Here is an 18348-nt window from a genome sequence, read left to right as displayed (position 1 = left end):
CTGGCTGTCCCGGTAGTTCCCGACAGTTCCGGAAACTCCGGCAGTTCCTGACATTCCTGACAGTTCCCGTCATTCCCGGCAGTTCGCGACAGTTCCGGCAGTTCCGGTAGTTCTCGGCAGTTCTCGGCGGTTCCGGCAGTTCCCGGCAGTTCCGGCGGTTCCGACAGTTCCCGACAGTTCCGACTTCTGCCCTCTGGATTAGGGAAATGTTATCCCTTAGGGACTTTCCTCCTGCTAAAACCCAAAGACAAGTAGAGAGGAAGAGATCCCAAGTGTGTTGAAATGACTTGAAGGCCACCTCTATTTATATTAAAACGTTGAGCACAAGTGGGGTTTATTTGGTTGCTGGCCGACCTTGACGAATTGTCCCATAACACAAATAAATTCATATCTCCAAGAATACTTATCGGAATCGGATGATCTTTAGATCAATCCTACACCTCTCGATGAGAGGGATCTAAGAAAAATATCAACTTTCATTAATAAGATGACCCACATGGAGTTTGGCCCTAGATGCCAATTTTAACTCTCCCTCTCAACTAGGGAGAACTGCATCCGCTGATCCATACGTCCGATTATACTATCTTTTCCTTCAGTGCCCTGCACTGCTCTACTCTGCTTTGCTCTACTTTTCTCTGCTCCGCTTTACTCTACTGAACCATGAAGAAGAAGAATTGATCGAGAATGTCTCATACCATTCTCTACTGACCCGAAGTCAGTTTCATCTGAAGAGAGTGTGTCACATCACTCTTACTGAACCGAAGTCAGTTTTATTGATCCCAGATCAATATCACAACAGTGTCTCAAACCACTCATATTGATCCCAGATCAGTTTCATTGATCCCAAATCAATGGAGGTGATCCTATCATAGGGAGTACGGTAGATACAATGATGCGTTCATCGATAGTACTACTATGGTCCCTAACCCCATTTCCCGACTCATTGATCAGACGAGAGGTACTTCCCATGAGTCCCAGACTGCATGGGTAGGATGCCTCGACATGAGAACTAATCATCCTGTCCACAGGAGAACAAATCACCCTGCCCACGGTCGCCACAGGAGAACTAATCATCCCGGCCCACAGGAGAACTAATCATCCTGTTTCAGAGTTGCCACAGGAGAACTAGTCATCCCGACCCACAGGAGAACTAATCATCATGTTCCACAGTTGTCACGGGAGAACTAGTCATCGCGACCCACAGGAGAACTAATCATCATGTTCCACAGTCGCCACGGGGTATCACAGGGGAAGGTTGAACCTATCATCCTGTACATAGCGCACCACCAGGGGAGGGTGAGTCGCCCTGTGGTCGTATGTTGCTCCATTAAGTACCCCAAACCCACCAGAGCTCCCAGAGCTCAATGCATGCAACATGCAGGACCCTTATAAGAAGGTCTCACAACAACTCCAAGTCGTTCAGGATTTGACCTTTCCCGAGGCTTTGGCAAAATGTCTACGACCTGTACATCAATCTCAATGTGATGGAGCCTCCTTGCTCATCGACTTACCATATCCTAGATAAGGCAGTGTCTGATGTTTATCTGTTGGGGCAATCACTGAATACAAGATTCCTCAATAATCGAATCCCCCCTGTGGTTGTCACAGAGAATCACAGTGGTATTCATCATGTGTACAAACAGCTCACTGAAGAGCTTCCACAACTAGGCATCTTCATACGAGATCATTCTCGTAGCTATGTATTCAGTCTCGGCGGTGCTTATAGCAACCGATTTCTGCTTCCTGCTCATCCATGATATTGAAGCAGAACCCAAAGAGAACCAATGCTGAGAAGTGCTCTAGTGATCCTCCACACTGCCTACCCAATCAGCATTCGAATAATCATGCAGCTTCATATTTCCGACAGCGTATCTCAATCCATGAGAGATTGTGCCCCAAAGATATCTCAGAAGATTCTTGGCACCAATCCAGTGAGGCTCAACCAAATATGAGCTCACCATGCTAACTAAACATATGTCTGGATAGAAGTTCACCAAGAACATCAATGCAAATGAGTTTATGAAACTCAGAGGCATTTCCCAAAGCTGGTCCGACATCACTATCATATAACTTCTGAAAGTTAAGATCCTCGAGGTAGTCACAAGCTTGCAGTCCACATCCGGAATCCAACTCCCTCTTACTTCTGCAAATGAGAGGGTCAGCACCTGTCAGAAATAGGTCGCCCTCATAAGGTGTTGGTATCGGCTTACCTTCAAACAATGGTTTGGATCGGCTTCACTCTTAGTGAATCTCAGCTTCATCTGACAGCTATCAATCCTCTCATACTACGCCCGGGGAGTTTTGCTTCAAGCCATAGTGGGCTTTCTTCCACTTGCATACGTGAGATTCCTGATCATGAATCTCAAACCCCTCGGGTTGTTCCAAACTTGTGGACTTGCTACATGAGGGGAATGGTCCCCTTGTAAGATTTTCCTTGGGTACATCTCAGACATGTACTTTCATGCTCTTATTGAATTCAGGCATCCCTGTCACCATCTGACTCACAGACCTCTGATGCTATCTGTCAATGGACATGGTCCCCAATGGACTTCCTGCAACTTGATACAACCCTGAACTAAAAAACATCTTTGAAAATTCTATTTTCAAACACGTACCTTTCCATCGATGAGTGCCACCCTGTAACCTTTGAATTCCATTGTCGAAATGGACACCAGGTTCTTCTTGTGATCAAGTACATAAAAGAGATTCTGTAAATGAATCGAGTTACCCTCATTCAATTGAGGGGTAACATTTCCTACACCCTTTCCGGGATAGGTGGCATCGACTCCAAGTATAATCCCACGATTGTTTCCATCTCTACCAAATTAGATAGAGTGCACCCTTCTATCCGATGAAGTGCCTTGAAGCACTACAATCAATAAGCTAGATTCCCAAAGAATCTGAAGGAGAGGGCCAATACAAGATAACACTCCTTTATCTTATCAAAAACAACATTTGATTCTTCATACCTGGGGTTCCTTGCTTTCTTTGAAGAGTCGGCCATTTCCTTGATGACCTGCATTACCTGTCATTCCTTTGATCATTGAAGATGCCCCTGGAATGATTGTTATCTTCATCAAGAGATGTGTCTTTGCAACCAAGGCATCTGCCTTTCCTTCCACCCTTAGATCCGGACTTCCTAATGAAGTGATCTTTAGGTAGGCCATCAGAAACTTCCGCTACGCCATTCTGATAATATTTTTCTGCTTCGACTTCACCCTCAGTGAATTTGAAGAGGGATGAGGAATCCACTGATCCTTTTGTCCTTTCCCAACTGTCTTCAGTGATTGCTCTTTCACTCTTGCTTGGGCATTGTCTTCACCTCAGCTCTGATACCATGTGAATTTTAGGTATGTTCTATGCTTAGAGCAATTTATTTCAATTTTCACAGTTAGCTCAATACCTTTTCCAGATTAGCAATCACATCAGCATTAAAGTAAACTGCAGATAGAACATAAATATAAATCGCAGAAGACAAGCTAAGACAAGAGGACACTAGATGTGGCGCTAGCCAGGGACAAACCCCAATGTGGGGAAACCCTTGATCAATTATTCTTATATGTTCTTCAATAGTTCAACAGAGAGAGAGAGAGAGAGATAGTACGTTTACAATAGAAGTCAACACTTGGACTTATCTAGATAAGAGCATAGATCATCTCTAAGAAGATGATACATGAGATTAGTTGAAGATATGTTGCTTCAACTGATTCTTCAAGGTGACTCCTTCACCTATTGTTGTGCTGCATTTCATCATCATGCTACACCTCACCGCGCTGCACCCATCATCACTATGCTGCATCTCATCACGCTTCATTAATCATGACTGTAACCATCACTGTACTGCATTATGTGCCATCGCTGCACCATGTTGCCATACTGACCTATGTGTTGGCTGCACCTTGCTTGCTTGTTGTCTTTATGTTAAAATTGGCAACCGGGGCAAAACTTCATGTGGGTCATCTTATTCATGGCTGATAATATTTTTATTAGATTCCTCTCGTCGAGAGGTGTAGGATTGATATAAAGATCATCCGATTCCGATAAGTATTCATGGAGATATGAATTTATTTTGATTATGGAATTATTATCAAGCCGACCTACAACTCATGTAGGCTCAGAAGCCCAACAGTCGCATCTATTCACCCACCAACGTTGTGTATAAATATAAGAGGACTTTTCCTCATTTGGACTCACTCATCTCATCACATCTCTCTCTCTCTACTGCGCAGATATGAGTCTCTTCTCTACTGCGCTGAAATGGGTCTCTCTCTCTCACACATGTGAAGCCGGAAGCTGTTGAATTTGAAGCTGCAACTGCAGAAGTAAAGATTGACTTGCGTGGCCTAGAAGATCTCCTCTTTGGAACTGCACCGTAGGTTCATCTGGACCTCCTTTGAAAGCCGCAACTTTTGGTGGTGGAATGAAGTCAATTCGACGAACGGTTTGCAAGATATCGACTGCCCTAGTTTGAAGCCGGAAACTGCTAAAACTGAAGCTGCAACTGCAGAAGTAAAGATTGACTTGCGTGGCCTAGAAGATCTCCTCATCTGAACTGCGCTGTAGGTTCATCTGAACCTCCTTTGAAAGCCGCAACTTTTGGTGGTGGAATGAAGTCAATCCGACGAACGGTTTGCAAGATATCGACTGCCCTAGTTTGAAGCCGGAAACTGCTGAAACTGAAGCTGAAACTGCAGAAGTAAAGATTGACTTGCGTGGCCTAGAAGATCTCCTCATCTGAACTGCGCTGTAGGTTCATCTGAACCTCCTCTGGAAGCCGAAACTTTTGGTGGTGGAATGAAGTCAATCCGACGGTCGGTTTGTGAGATATGGTCTGCCCTAGTTTGATAATGAAGCCGCTAATGCTGATGCTGCTGATCTAGGGTTTGCTACTGCTGATATGAATCAGATTTATTGTACTATTTCTCTGTGTTGAATTATTGAAGATGAAAGAAGATTTGATCAAAGGGTTTCCCCACACATTGTGGGGTTTGTCCCTGGCTAGCCGCCACATCTTGTGTCTCTTGTCTTGGCTTGTTTTCTGTCGATCGTTTAATGTTCTATCTGCACTTTAATTTATGTACATGTGATTGCTAATCGGTGGAATATAATAAGAAAAAGAAGTAAACTGTTATAAGCATAGAACATACCATAACTTAACACTTTAGCATGCTTGTTGTTGCATGCTAGCTATCCCTTGCATGCTAGCTGTATCAATATATGCTTGTCCCTTGCATGCTGCTTTCCTTCAGAGATAGATGCTTCGGCTGTTCCGGCAGTTCCCGGCAGTTCCGACAATTTCGGCATTCTGGTAGTTCTGGCTATTCCTGGATGTTCCCAGTAGTTCCCGACAGTTCCCGGTAGTTCCCGATAGTTCCAGTAGTTCCCGACATTCCCGGCAGTTCCTGGCAGTTCCCGCAGTTCCCGATAGTTCCGACAGTTTCAGTAGTTCCCGACAGTTCCCGGTGGTTCCGGTAGTTGCCGGCAGTTCCCGCGGTTCTGGCAGTTCCTGGCAGTTCTGACTTCTGCCCTCTAGATTAGGGCAGTGTTATCCCTTAGGATCTTTCCTCCTACTAAAACCCAAATACAAGTAGAGAGGATGAGATCCCAAGTGTGTCGAAATGACTTGAAGGCCACCTCTATTTATACTAAAACGTTGAGCACAAGTGGGATTTATTTTGTTGTTGGCCGACCTTGACGAATTGTCCCATAACACAATTAAATTCATATCTCCATGAATACTTATCAGAATCAGATGATCTTTAGATCAATCCTACACCTCTCAATGAGAGGGATCCAAGAAAAATATTAGCTTCCATTAATAAGATGACCCACATGGAGTTTGGCCCTAGATGCCAATTTTAACAAACTTATATTAGTCCCATACAAAGGTTTTATTCTAAACCCTAGATACAAACATCAATCTCAAATTTTGACTAGGCTAGGGTTTCAATTATGCAGAAGCACATACACCCAGAGATCCATTTCTAGAGTTTTATATTGAATATTACAAGGGTTTTATTATAAACCCTAATTTATCAAACACTAAGAAAAACTAGGGTTTCTAGACATCAACAACAAACCCTAAAAGGTTAGCGTTATGATAATACCAAAACCCTAAACATTAGGATTTTGTCATGTGATCTAAATTTTTATTAACAAAACCTAAATGGACTAGGGTTTCATTATTAACATACCCTAAACATTGAAGAGCTAGGGTTTTACAGTGAACCCTAAAGGTTAGGGTTTCAACAAAATGACCAAACAACAAGAGATAGTGTGATAAGGGTTAGATTCAATCTAAAGATTAATCACCCCAACAAGAATCTTTATGATTCTAGACCTTAAACATAAGAAAGTTAATAATACAAGGTAAATTTCGAAAGTGATCGTACCTTTTAATGAAGAAGTTTAGTGACAAATCTTATGGTCTTAGACATACCTTGAGTTGCTTTGTTTACAAACCTTGTGGAGTATCCTTATTAAGGGTATCCTTCTGAATTATGATAGCATCTTCATGGTTCATTTCCTTATATGTTAACTTGTGCCCAAGGATCCAACTTGACTTATTAAGTCACTATTCTTAATATATACCTGCCCAATCAACAAATAGTAATGCGAATTTTCAAATTATGCAGCTCTAGAATCAATACTCAAATATGCAACTCTCGAATCAATACTCCTTCGCCCCACCAGTGGCTACATATCAACAATGAAGAAAACTTGAGCTCTCCAAATTTGACGGTAACGAAAAATATAGTGTTGCATGGATCAATAAAGTAGTAGAGTATTTCGAGATTTACGGTATTCACAATGATGATGAAAAGATCAGGCATGCATCCATGCAGATGGAAGGCAAAGCATATAATTGGTATATGTGGTGGAAGAAGATAACACTTTCTATTAGTTGGAAGATATTCAAAAATGCATTCTGTAAGAGGCTCCATGGTGTCAAGGAAGAAGAGTTCTTCTCAGCACTCACTAGGCTGCAACAAAAACGAGATGTGGATGAATACACTAGAAAATGGGAAACTCTAGCTACACGAGTACCTGGGTTATCAGAGACTCGCCTTATTCAATCATACATCACGGGACTAAAACCACATCTCCAGGCTGAGCTTGAGCTTCATGACATTACTTCTATAGAAGAAGCAAGCCAGAAAGCAAAAGTTGCAGAAAAGAAGCTCGAAAGGATGTAGTGGCCAAAAGTTGAAAGAGTATATTCGAGACAAAGATTTCCCCAAACTGCTAACACGAATAATACAAAATATGTTCCACCACATCTTCATGAAGGAGAAAAAACTAATTTGGAAAGGCAAAGAATGAATGAAGGAAAGTGCAAATGTTGTGGCAAAAAATGGGATCCTGAACATAAATGTGCTAAGGGAAAAGATCCCAAGAACTTATATACATGCGAAGCAACCAATGATTCAGATAGTGAAGAATCAGACGAAGAAGGAGTTGAAGATTCTCCACAATTCTCTCTAGAACCAAAGAACGAGAATATTCCGCAAGTGTCATTATTGGCCATGACATGTATATCTCAGCCCCAAACATTAAAATTAAAAGCACATATCAAAAAGAGCAACGTAATGGTTCTAAGAGATACAGACAACACACATAACTTTTTGGACTCAAATATGGAGAAAAGTCTCAACATTTTTGCATATCCCATGCCCAACATGAAAGTTATGGTGGCTGACGGTAAGAAAATTGAAAAAGTAGGGAAATGCCAAGTCAAATACAGATTCAGGGATATAATCTAGAATCTTCGTTCTACACTGTACCATTAGGAGGAGTGGATGTGGTCCTAGGTATCTAATGGCTACAAACCCTAGGCACTTACTCTGCCAACCATTAAAAGCAATTTATAAAATTTAAATGCGACGGTCAGAAATACAAGTTATATGGGTTCCAGCCCCCTGAGAATCAAATTTTATCATCATACCAGATGATGAAGCTGATTCGAAAGGGAGCACCAACAGATGTAGTGTAGTGTCATCAGATGGACATGTTGGCCTCAAGATTGGTTAGCAATGAAACACTTGAAGTTCAAGAACTACCACCTGAAGTTCAAAAACTAATCCAAAAACGCAAAAAGGTGTTCCAAGATCTTCTTTTGAAGATGCCTCTTAGAAGAGAAATTGAGCACATCATCGAAGTCAAATCAGGGTCAAACCCTGTCAATATAAAGCCGTATAGATATCCACTTCATCAAAAAACTGAAATTGAAAGATTAGTCCAAGATCTTTTGAAGTGTGGAATCATCTCAAAAAGTAGAAGCCCCTATGCTGCTCTAGTGGTTTTAGTCCGAAAGAAGGATGGATCCTTTAGGCTGTGTGTAGATTATCGAGGACTGAACAAGGTAACAATTAAGAATAAGTTTTTGATTCCCTCTATAGATGAAATGTTAGATGAACTTCATGGAGCCCAATACTTTTCAAAATTGGACTTGAGATCGAGATATTACCATATCAGAATGAGGCAAGAGGATGTAGCGAAAACTGCTTTTCAAACACATGAAGGTCATTACGAATTTAAGGTAATGCCCTTCGAATTAACTAATGCTTCGACAACCTTCCAAGCTACCATGAATGAGGTATTTCGTCTGTATCTGAGGAAGTTTGTGTTAGTGTTCTTTGACAATATTCTAATCTATAGTAAAACATGGAAAGAACATCTACAACATCTAGAGCAAGTTCTCACCATATTAGACGGACATCAGTTCTATGCAAAGATGTCCAAATGCACCTTCGGAAAAGAAGTAAATAAGCTCAGACACATAATCTCCTTTGGAAGGAGTAAAAGTAGATCCTAATAAGATCAAGGCTACAAAAGAATGGCCTAAACCAGTTAACATCTCCAAGTTAAGAGGATTCTTAGGGTTGACTAGGTACTATCGAAGGTTTATTAAAAACTATGCCACGTAACTGCACCCTTAATGAACCCTCTAAAAAAGAACTCATTTCGATGGGATGATGAAGAAGAAAAGTGTTTTGAAGACTTGAAGGGAATTATGTCTAATGCACTTGTATTGGCAACTCTAGACTTTTCAAAACCATTTGTAATTGAATGTGATGCTTCAGGTTTTGGCATAGGAGCAATATTAATGCAGGATGGTCCCCCAATCGTGTTTGAAAGCAGGAAGCTCAACAAGAAAGAATGTCTCAAATCCACATATAACAAGGAAATGCTCGACATTATGTACAGATTAGCCAAGTGGAGACAATATCTCTTGGGAAGTAAGTTCTCAATACGAACAAACCATAGTAGTCTTCAGCACCACCTCCAACAGAAAACGCTATCTACGGAACAACAAAAGTGGATCGAAAAATTTGTCGCCTTCGACACTAATATATTGCATTAGAAAGGGAAGCACAACGTATTAGTTGATGCTATGTCTAGGAAAGATGAAGAATCATCATTACCTGCAATTTCAGTTGCTATCCCAGAATGGCTTAATGAAATTCGAAGTGAGTATGCAAAAGATCCAGAAACAAGTGCTATAATCAACCACCGTCCTTAGAATTAAAGATTTGAATGGTTGTGGTACAAGGGGAGAATTTACCTAAGTCCAAATTCTATATTTAACGCCAAAGTTCTCAAAGAGTCCCATGACTCACTGTTAGCCGGACATGTAGGTTTCTTTAACACCTACTATAATGCACATTAATCTTTTTTTTGGAAAGGAATGAGTAATGATATTGAAAAATATGTAGCAGAATGTGATCAATGCCAAAGGAATAAAAGTGAAAGCGTTAAGACTCCTAGCCTACTCCATCCCTTGAATATTCCTAATCAAAAGTGGGAAGGAGTATCAATAGATTTTATGGAGAGATTACCCATGTTAGACGGAAAGGACAAAATTCTGGTAGTATTCAATAGACTCACAAAATATGCACACTTTATAGGGATGAAGAAATCAGATTCAGCCAAAGAGATTGCTGAGATGTTTTGTAAAAATGTCTACAAATTACATGGTTTTCCCAAAGTCATTGTTAGTGATAGAGATGCCAAATTTAAAGGGAATTTCTAGAAGGAACTCTTCAAACATGTTGGGACATACCTCAACATGAGCTTAGCATCTCATCCTCAAACAAATGGACAAACCGAGACTGTCAGTAAATGCTTAGAAGCTTACCTTTGTTGTTATGCAATAGATAAGCAAAATAAGTGGGCTTAGTGGTTACACCTCACTGAGTGGTGGTACAATTCAATGTATCACACTTCCGCAAAAATTACCCCATTTCAAGCTTTGTACGGCTATGAACCTCCTAAATGGAAGGACTTGGCCTTCACCGAAACTAGAGTTCCGACAGTTAAAGACCAGTTGGAAGAGACCCAGAAAATCCTTCAAGCATTGAAAGAAAATCTAAGTATTGCAAGGAATCACATGAAACAACAAGCCAACCAGCATAGATTGGAAAAAGAATTTGAAGTTGGAGAGTGGGTATTTGTTAAGCTTCAACCTTACAAACAAGTATCCCTAAAGCAGAAGGGTAAAAACAAGCTGGCACTGAAATTCTATGGACTGTACCAGATCAACAAAAAGATCAGCCAAGTAGCATATAGCTTAAGCCTTCCTGATAATAGTCGAGTTCACAATGTTTTTCATGTATCTTGTCTTAAAAAGGCATTGGGCAAACACCAATCAGCACAAACTACCCTGCCAATGTTAGATGATGAAGGCAAGCTCATTCTAGAACCAGGGGATCATCACCACCAGGGAGAAGAAGTTACGTTCACGAGTAATTAAAGAATACCTTATCAAGTGGAAGAATCTACCAGAAGAAGAAGCCTCTTGGGAGATAGAAGCATTTCGCCAAAAACACCTGTCGTTACGTATGCTTTGAGGACAAAGCATCTTTTCAAGAGGGAGGCAATGTTATGTAAAAATTATTTAGTGTAATTAGACGAAAGGGTACGATCATAAGATCATGCCCTTTCCCGAAAAGGTACCCATGGTGGTATATAAGCGAGGGACCCTCATTGTAAAAAACCATCATTCAGTTTATTAATAAAATATATATACATTTCTGTCTATTACTGAGCATCGATGCTCCAATGCACTTTTGAATGATATTCTTAATGAAGCTTGATAGAGAGGTTCATAAGAAGATATATTTATTGGCTGTACTGCTGTTTCTTTCCTACAAGATTTAGATAGTTGAATGCTGCCAAATGTGGCAGAGTAGCGTGTGACCTGTGTGGCATAAATTTTAGGTGCTTTCTTTTCAGATCAATGGAGATTTTTTATGCAGATGCTTTCAAAACAAAACCAGCTTTCAAAAGAGAAACCAAAACTAGCAGGTCATTGGGAAATGACGTCATGGCATTTCTAAATCTCTTTTTTCATAGCTGGGTTGTGATTTTGTTATGTATTTTCAATTGTGCCCATAGAATCTGTTTTTATTTCTCGTTCAAAACTACTTGCTGTATGTAATCATCTGATGGATACTGTGCTTATCTGTTGTCTGTGATTCACATTTAACAGAGGTGTTCTGTTTTCATTTTTCGCAGGGACCATTTCCGGCCTTTATGGGATCTTCATCTGTCAAGAGGAATTATTTTGAGCCTTGATTGGCTGCATGAGCCAAGGTGGTTTATTATCCAGACGGTTGGAAAATTACAGGCATTTTCAAACTGATATGATGTTCGTTTGATTCTTGAGAAGTTGCTACTGCCGCATTTGTTAAACTAAAAAGATATTGCATATCAAATACATTAACTGAATCATATTTAAATGATTACAGCAGTTTTGGCAATGGTTGATATTGGAGGGACCATATTATTGATAGTTCTTATTATGCTTGATAATGATTATGTTGATTAAGTTTTACATAGTATCATTCAATTTTGCTTTTGTCATATAGATGTATCATTTTGTCAATGGATGATGGAACACTGCGACTCCTTAGCTTGACGAAAGCTGCATTAGACACTCCAGTGACAGGAAGATCATTTTGTGGAACTCAGTTTCAAGGGTTACAAAGTTATTATTGCTCATCATTTTCAATTTGGAATGTCCAAGTATCTAGATTGACAGGTACATTAATATCCTTGTTAATCATTTATCATATTATATATCAAAAACTTAAAAGATATATCTATTTCTTTTTTCAAGTTCTAAACTTCTACGATAGAAACTGACAATTCCAATGGTTGAGAGGGTACTAGAAATGAATTGGCAGGTTATTAACAACCAGGGCCTGCTATGTAATTGTAAATGCATCCTAGTTTTCTACTGCTTATCCATAATGGTTGTACATATCTATAAAACTTATGTATTTTACAGCATTAGCTAATCTTCTGGGCCACTGCTTGAACTTGTTTAATACTAGTCATATAAACTTCTCAGCCTTGAATACAATGCATGTATTAAAGCAAAGTGAAACAATATTGACAGATAGGTTTTCGTGTGAAAATCTTCAAACCATCAAAATATGACACTTAAATTGTGTGATATAATAAACCAGAGCAGAGTAGGGGTGCACATTCCTTACTACAAACAACACATGCCCTATCCTTGGTGTGATATTGAGATGCTTGTCTGACAATCAACTGTGGAACATCATCCCATTGGAAACCTAGGGGAATGCCCCTCCCACCATTGTAATAATATAAGTAAAATAATGCTATTTTAGTGTCTACATCCCTTGAACAAACTGACGTTTTCTTTGGTTGGTAAATGACCCCTTGTTAATGATGTGGACTCCATCTTCATTTTAGATACATGATTTCTAAAAGTAGCTTTCAAAATCACGCCTATTTTTAATCTACAGCTAAGAATTGATGGGTATTGATCAAAACTTCTCTATGTTGCTATATCTTAAGCACCTGTTAGAATCTCTTGCATCTTGTAATCCTCAGACACCCCTCACGTTTTATTGTTTGTGATATTTGCCTTTAATTATGTTTGTTTTCTTCATTTTTGTTTCATTAAAAGGGTTTTTGTATTTGAAAACTTCAATTTCCTGTGTTTCTCAAGTAACCAGTATGTCCCTTAGTATGTACTTTTCCACATTCAGTTTTCCTATACAATCCCTACATACCGCAGGCTCTAATTTTTTCCATTTTGCTTATTCTGTTCCTTTTCCTCCCTTTGGTAAGAATCATTCGTAGTAAGCAAAGAAATACTTACTTTTTACTTGCCCCCTCTTTCCCTGCTGCAGTGGGCTCAGTCTGAAGTCCTACATTGAGAACTTGAGTCAGCAGATGTGAAGTTTAAAAGGAAATCAGTAAAATATGATATTTTCTTCTTGGCTGTTCTCTAATGGATACATACATTGAAACCATTGAGAATCAAAATAATAGTGATTTGAAAAACCCTTAAATGTCACCTTGAAGCATGCATCCTTTTGATTGAAGCTCTTCTTCAACAAATGTGTTACCAACTTACCATAACTGCCACCCATGCTTAGGATTTACAGATCTGATCCAGATCTGCCAGGATGTATCCAAGATCTGTCATGGAAGTGGTTCCCATTGTGAAGCAAACAGATCCTGAGTCGATGAAATGGATCGTGTGCAAAATGAAATGGATCCTGAAATTTTGAAACGGACCCTAAAATTTCCAGTGCTTTTTTGACCCACTGATCCCCCAAAACCCAAGTTTTCTAATGAAAAATCCCAAAACCATAAATGCCTAAAGGATAAAACCTTAAACCCCATTCCTGGTTGTCGACACCTAATCTTTGGGATTAGGAAAATCCATGTAAATAGTGTAAATAGCAAAATAAAGGAAATTGGAAGATGAAGAGACATTGGGAGATGAATCCCAATAGTCTCCCTCTCCTTCTATATATCCATGTTTTCTCTTAATGCAAGAACTCAATTCATTCGTGGAGTTACTCTCCTAGCCTGACTTGGTATCAGAGCATAGGGCCCAAATTAGCCTTTTTGTGCTGTAACTCTTGCAGAACTCGGCCATTATTCTGTGTATCCTCTTGTCCCTGTGCCAGAATTTGGAGCGTTGAGTGTTGCATGCGTTGACTCATACTCCTGCAAATCGAGTGAAAATTTTTGCTGGTTGAAATCGTGACTTCTTGTTGAATGTGTTGGTCGTTCCTTGTTCTGTCTATGCAAAATTCTATGCATACGAATCATCAATTTGATGCTGCTGCAATGAACGAATGAATGAAAGATTCCACAACTGAGGCAGAATATGTGGCAGCAGCTGAAGCAACGAAGGAAATTGTGTGGCTCAAGAAAATTCTGGAAGATTTGAGGAGAAACAAGTGCATTCAACTCCTCTTTTGATTGACAACACTTCTGCAATAAAGTTGGCCAAGAACCCAAAGTTCTACGATTGAACCAAGGCTCAAGCACATCAATATAAAATACCATCTGATTCGACATCGTGTTGAGGCCAAAACAATCCACCTACGACATTGTTCCACAAGTGAGCGGATTACAAACATCTTCACCAATGCGCTTGGAAGGGAAAAGTTTGAAAGATTTAGAATGATGCTTGGACTCACCACCCTTTAGATTAAGGTGGGGAATGTTGACTCCTAACCTTTGGAATTAGGTAAATCCATGTAAATATTGTAAATAGAAAAATAACGGGAATTGGAAGATGAAGAGACTTTGGTAGATGAATCACAACTATTACTTCAACAAAATCCAATAGCATCAAATTTAACAATTTCACTTCTTCAATTATCCAATAGAAGTAGAGTAATAGTAGATATAACAATTATGCAAATGTACAATAAAAGGCAACCAAGAGACGAGACACAAATTTGGTCAATGAGCAGGGCAAAACCCACTCAGGGGAAAACCCTTGCAAATCTTCTTATTTAATTGTCTTCAAATATTCAGCAGAGAGAGTACATCAACAATATCCAATCTCAATATGCCTAACAACTATTCAAGAGAGGAGTCAAATGGTCAAATATGGTTTGACTAAGATCAGCTCAAGTCAATGACATTGAACTGTTGTCAATTTGTGCCCTAACTAGAGTTGCGACACCAGTCAAAATGTCTCCAAAGGAGCTCGGTCCTGATGTGGTGAATGCTGCCTTCTTAGCTGATCAAATAGAGCCCAAAACAGTCTGAATTGAAGCATTCAAACCTGGTCAACATGTAGGAGCAATCTGCAGTCAAAGTCTGTAATAAGGGCTTCAGTCAAACATCACAGATTGCCATGACTTTGCCACCAACAGTTGCGGCCTGTTAGAAAAGAGAGGAATCACCCAAAACTACAGTCAAAATGTGTCGAAACTGCCAAATTCAACGCTGGTCTACGTCCTGCCATTATCCTGAAATTCGGCTCTGTAATTCAGTCCTACAATTAGCCTTGTAATTCGGCCACTTGTACCTCGCATTAGAGAGAGAGAGAAGACTACTTCTTCTGAGTTGTACGAAACCAAGTAGGAGAAGGAGAGAAGATGTATGAGTGTGATTATTGGTGCCAAATGAGGTGAAAGGTCTCTTATATGTATACCAATCCGAGTGGGTGAAAAGACATGTCGAATGGGCATCATGAGCTTGTTACCCACCATTTTGTGGGTGATATCCCTAGGAGAAATTTTTTCTCCAAGATGGTCCTCAGCCAGTAGCTAGCAGCCCCTTGCAACCACCAACTAACTCGTTGTGCCATTTCACCACCACCTCAGTGAGCCATTTGGTCCCTCACCCATCTGCCATGATTGTATGTTTGAAGGTGGGCCTCTCGAACCTAAAGGTATGCCTTGTTATTTGGTAATTGAGTATTATTATTTGCTTATCATGGATACTTTTGGCCGTGGATTAATGGGGGTTTCTGCGGAAAGAATGGGTTAGGTTTGTGCTCTTGTCCCCTAGACCCCTTTTGACGTTAACCATAGATTCTAGTCCGTTGGGATTTCTTTCACTGACCATTTGGCTTTAGGGATGGTACTTCATGGGAAACCATTATTTTGGTTGTGTGGTCCCTCCTCCTCATCCACATGTATTACCCCCTTTCTACTCATTATAATCCCATTCATCATTTCTCGCACCTGGTCCTCCTTCCTCCACTAGGTCCACATAAGGTTAGCCTCCCCCCTTCCCCTTGCCCACACCTTGGGTCAGGCCTGGAATGATGCCCTAGAGGTTGATGCAGCTAAAAAGAAAGGTAAAAGTGTAATTGGCCACATTCAACAAGAAATATACCACAAAATGCAAAAGATGGTCTGGACAAACACATTTAGTGCATGGGCAAAAGCGAATACATGAGCTCTACCCCATCATCATGGCATCACCCTGGTTCCTACAGGCTCTATGAGCCTTCTTCATAATATAGGAACCCATGATTGTTCCAACCGCTGGTGGGCAATGAACTGCCCTACCTTAAAAGGGGGTATCGACTACTATATCTCAACATCATTGTCTTACCCCTTGAGCAGTTAATTAAAGAAAAATCATAACAGGCAAAAGGTATATAAATAAGGGTGGAAAAATCAAGGCCGGGGCACCTCATTGTCATGTCCCTTCCTAAATTAATTTGGAACAAGATTAATTATTGTATATTGGGGCCAATTTTGGAGATAGTGGGCCTATTCGATTTTATTAGGTGAGTAGACTTAGGAAAAATTATTTTTGTTGTGGTTAAGTTACACATGGGGGCCACCCACACTAGGGAAATACACACTCCCTAGTTCGATTTGCATGGAGGTGGTTAAGTGAGGGCCCACAATGGAGGGAAAATTGGAGGGAAAAGTGCTCCACGAAATCTATATAAGGAAGGCAACTCTCCTCATTTCATTCATCTTTTGGCATATCGATTTCTCTTTTGTTGCTTGCGCTGCTTAGCCGAGTCACTTGTTGTTCAACACAAGTTCTTCAAGCGAAGAGCTCACTGTTTCTTCGGGGGACTTCGAGTGCCACCCTAGGAAGGTTTTTCTTCATTCTTCCGGAGGAGGATTTCATTGTGATTTCCAGCAGTTGCATTCATCTCCAGGTGGTGCATATTACTAGGAGACGTAGTGAAGAGGAGGCCGATTTTGCTTGTGGTGTCTTGCAGTGGAGTTTGGTTTGGAGATTTTCCGGAGAGGAGGCATAGGAGCTTGGCTGTCATTTTGGAGAGTTTGGGAGCTGGAGGAGAGTGCTCCTTTGCAGTGTGACTTTTGCACTTCTTGTGCGAGCGCAGAGGCAACACTCGATGCACACGTGGGAGGTAAAGTATCAGTCTTCGAGGCTGAACTTTGCCAGGGAAGTTAAGGGAAGCACTTGCGGAGGAGATTGCTTCATTTTCGGAGCTTAGGAGGAGGATTTCGTTGGGGTTCCTTACAGGCCGTATTCTTGAGCAACTTGGAGGGTGTAGGGCATATTGGAGGCCGAATTTGGGAGGTTGGATTCAGATCAAACCCTTTCTGGTTTTCTGTGGGTTTTGGTCAAGGAGCTTGGGGCTAAAGTTTCAGCATTTTCTAAACACTAGAGACGAGGTTTCTTGCATTTCCTTTTTAGCCAACAGTGCAGTTTGTGGGGACAATGCAGAGCATTAGAGGAGCAGTCATTTCTAGATTCGAGATTATTGTTTTATCCCCTGGGTTCTAGCAAGTCTGCCCTTGAGGCAAGCCCAGGTGCATTTCTTCATACTATTGTACTTGCTCCATTTCATTAATAAAATGGCTTAGCTGGTTCTCACTTTTGGAGTTTAATGAGCATTGGCTGATTGTTTTAATTTCCCGTGTTACCAATCAATTTTGTTTTGCATACCACTATTTATTTAAGTTTGGAACATTACACTCATGTACCACGATTGCTCCCTCCTATACATTATATACCCAAGTGTGGGCTTCCCCTTTACTAGCTACCCTTGTACCCCTACATGTGGCCCAGGGTTGCCCCTTTCATTCCTTACTCCATTCATCTCTTTACCACGTACCACCACCTTTTAAAGGATGTACCTTGGACATATTATCCCCTTTAGAAGTAGAAACCACCTAATGGGATACTTGGTTAACGCCATTTGGAGCTTGGAAACATTAGCACATGCCAAAGCCAATTATGGAGGGGCATGTCATTATGAAGTCCCCACCTATTGTCCATGGTTTGTAAGCTCTTTTACTCGATTTCCTTGATGACTTGTTGTACTGGAAGGCTATGGGACACATTGGATCTTATGTAGGATTGCAGGTGGTCTCCATCTTGGGTTTGGTCTCCTTATATGGAGTCCTAAGCCTCCAAAGGGCTAAATTGGTGTGTTGAGAGCCATGGGCCTCCACATCAGTAGACAACACTCCATGGATCTCCAGAGATGTTCAGAGATTGCTCGAGATTCACTTATTGGACGCGGAAGATGCACTTGGTTCACCTTTGCCTAGCTAGCACCACGGTTGTACCATGCACTTGGTAGACGACCCAAGACTTGGATGCTGATGTGGT

The 18348-nt window shown here is 40.6% G+C and overlaps 1 protein-coding gene across 1 annotated transcript in view; it reads left to right on the top strand.

Moving 5' to 3' along the window:
• Positions 1-18348, top strand: part of LOC149167653 (Transducin/WD40 repeat-like superfamily protein) — a 336132-nt gene that overhangs the window by 219902 nt on the left and 97882 nt on the right. The window contains exons 11-12 of the mRNA XM_089433067.1: positions 11518-11595; positions 11871-12043. Coding sequence (XP_089289193.1) covers positions 11518-11595; positions 11871-12043 — 251 coding nt within the window. The remainder of the gene's footprint in view (positions 1-11517; positions 11596-11870; positions 12044-18348) is intronic.

This window comes from Pinus tabuliformis, chromosome 5_1 (genome assembly GCF_031772625.1).
Source record: "Pinus tabuliformis cultivar Carrire ecotype Pingquan chromosome 5_1, CPIR1, whole genome shotgun sequence".
Lineage (NCBI taxonomy): Eukaryota > Viridiplantae > Streptophyta > Pinopsida > Pinales > Pinaceae > Pinus > Pinus tabuliformis.
The sequence above is the reverse complement of the archived record's forward strand: the minus strand, read 5'-3'. Positions and strand labels throughout refer to the sequence as shown.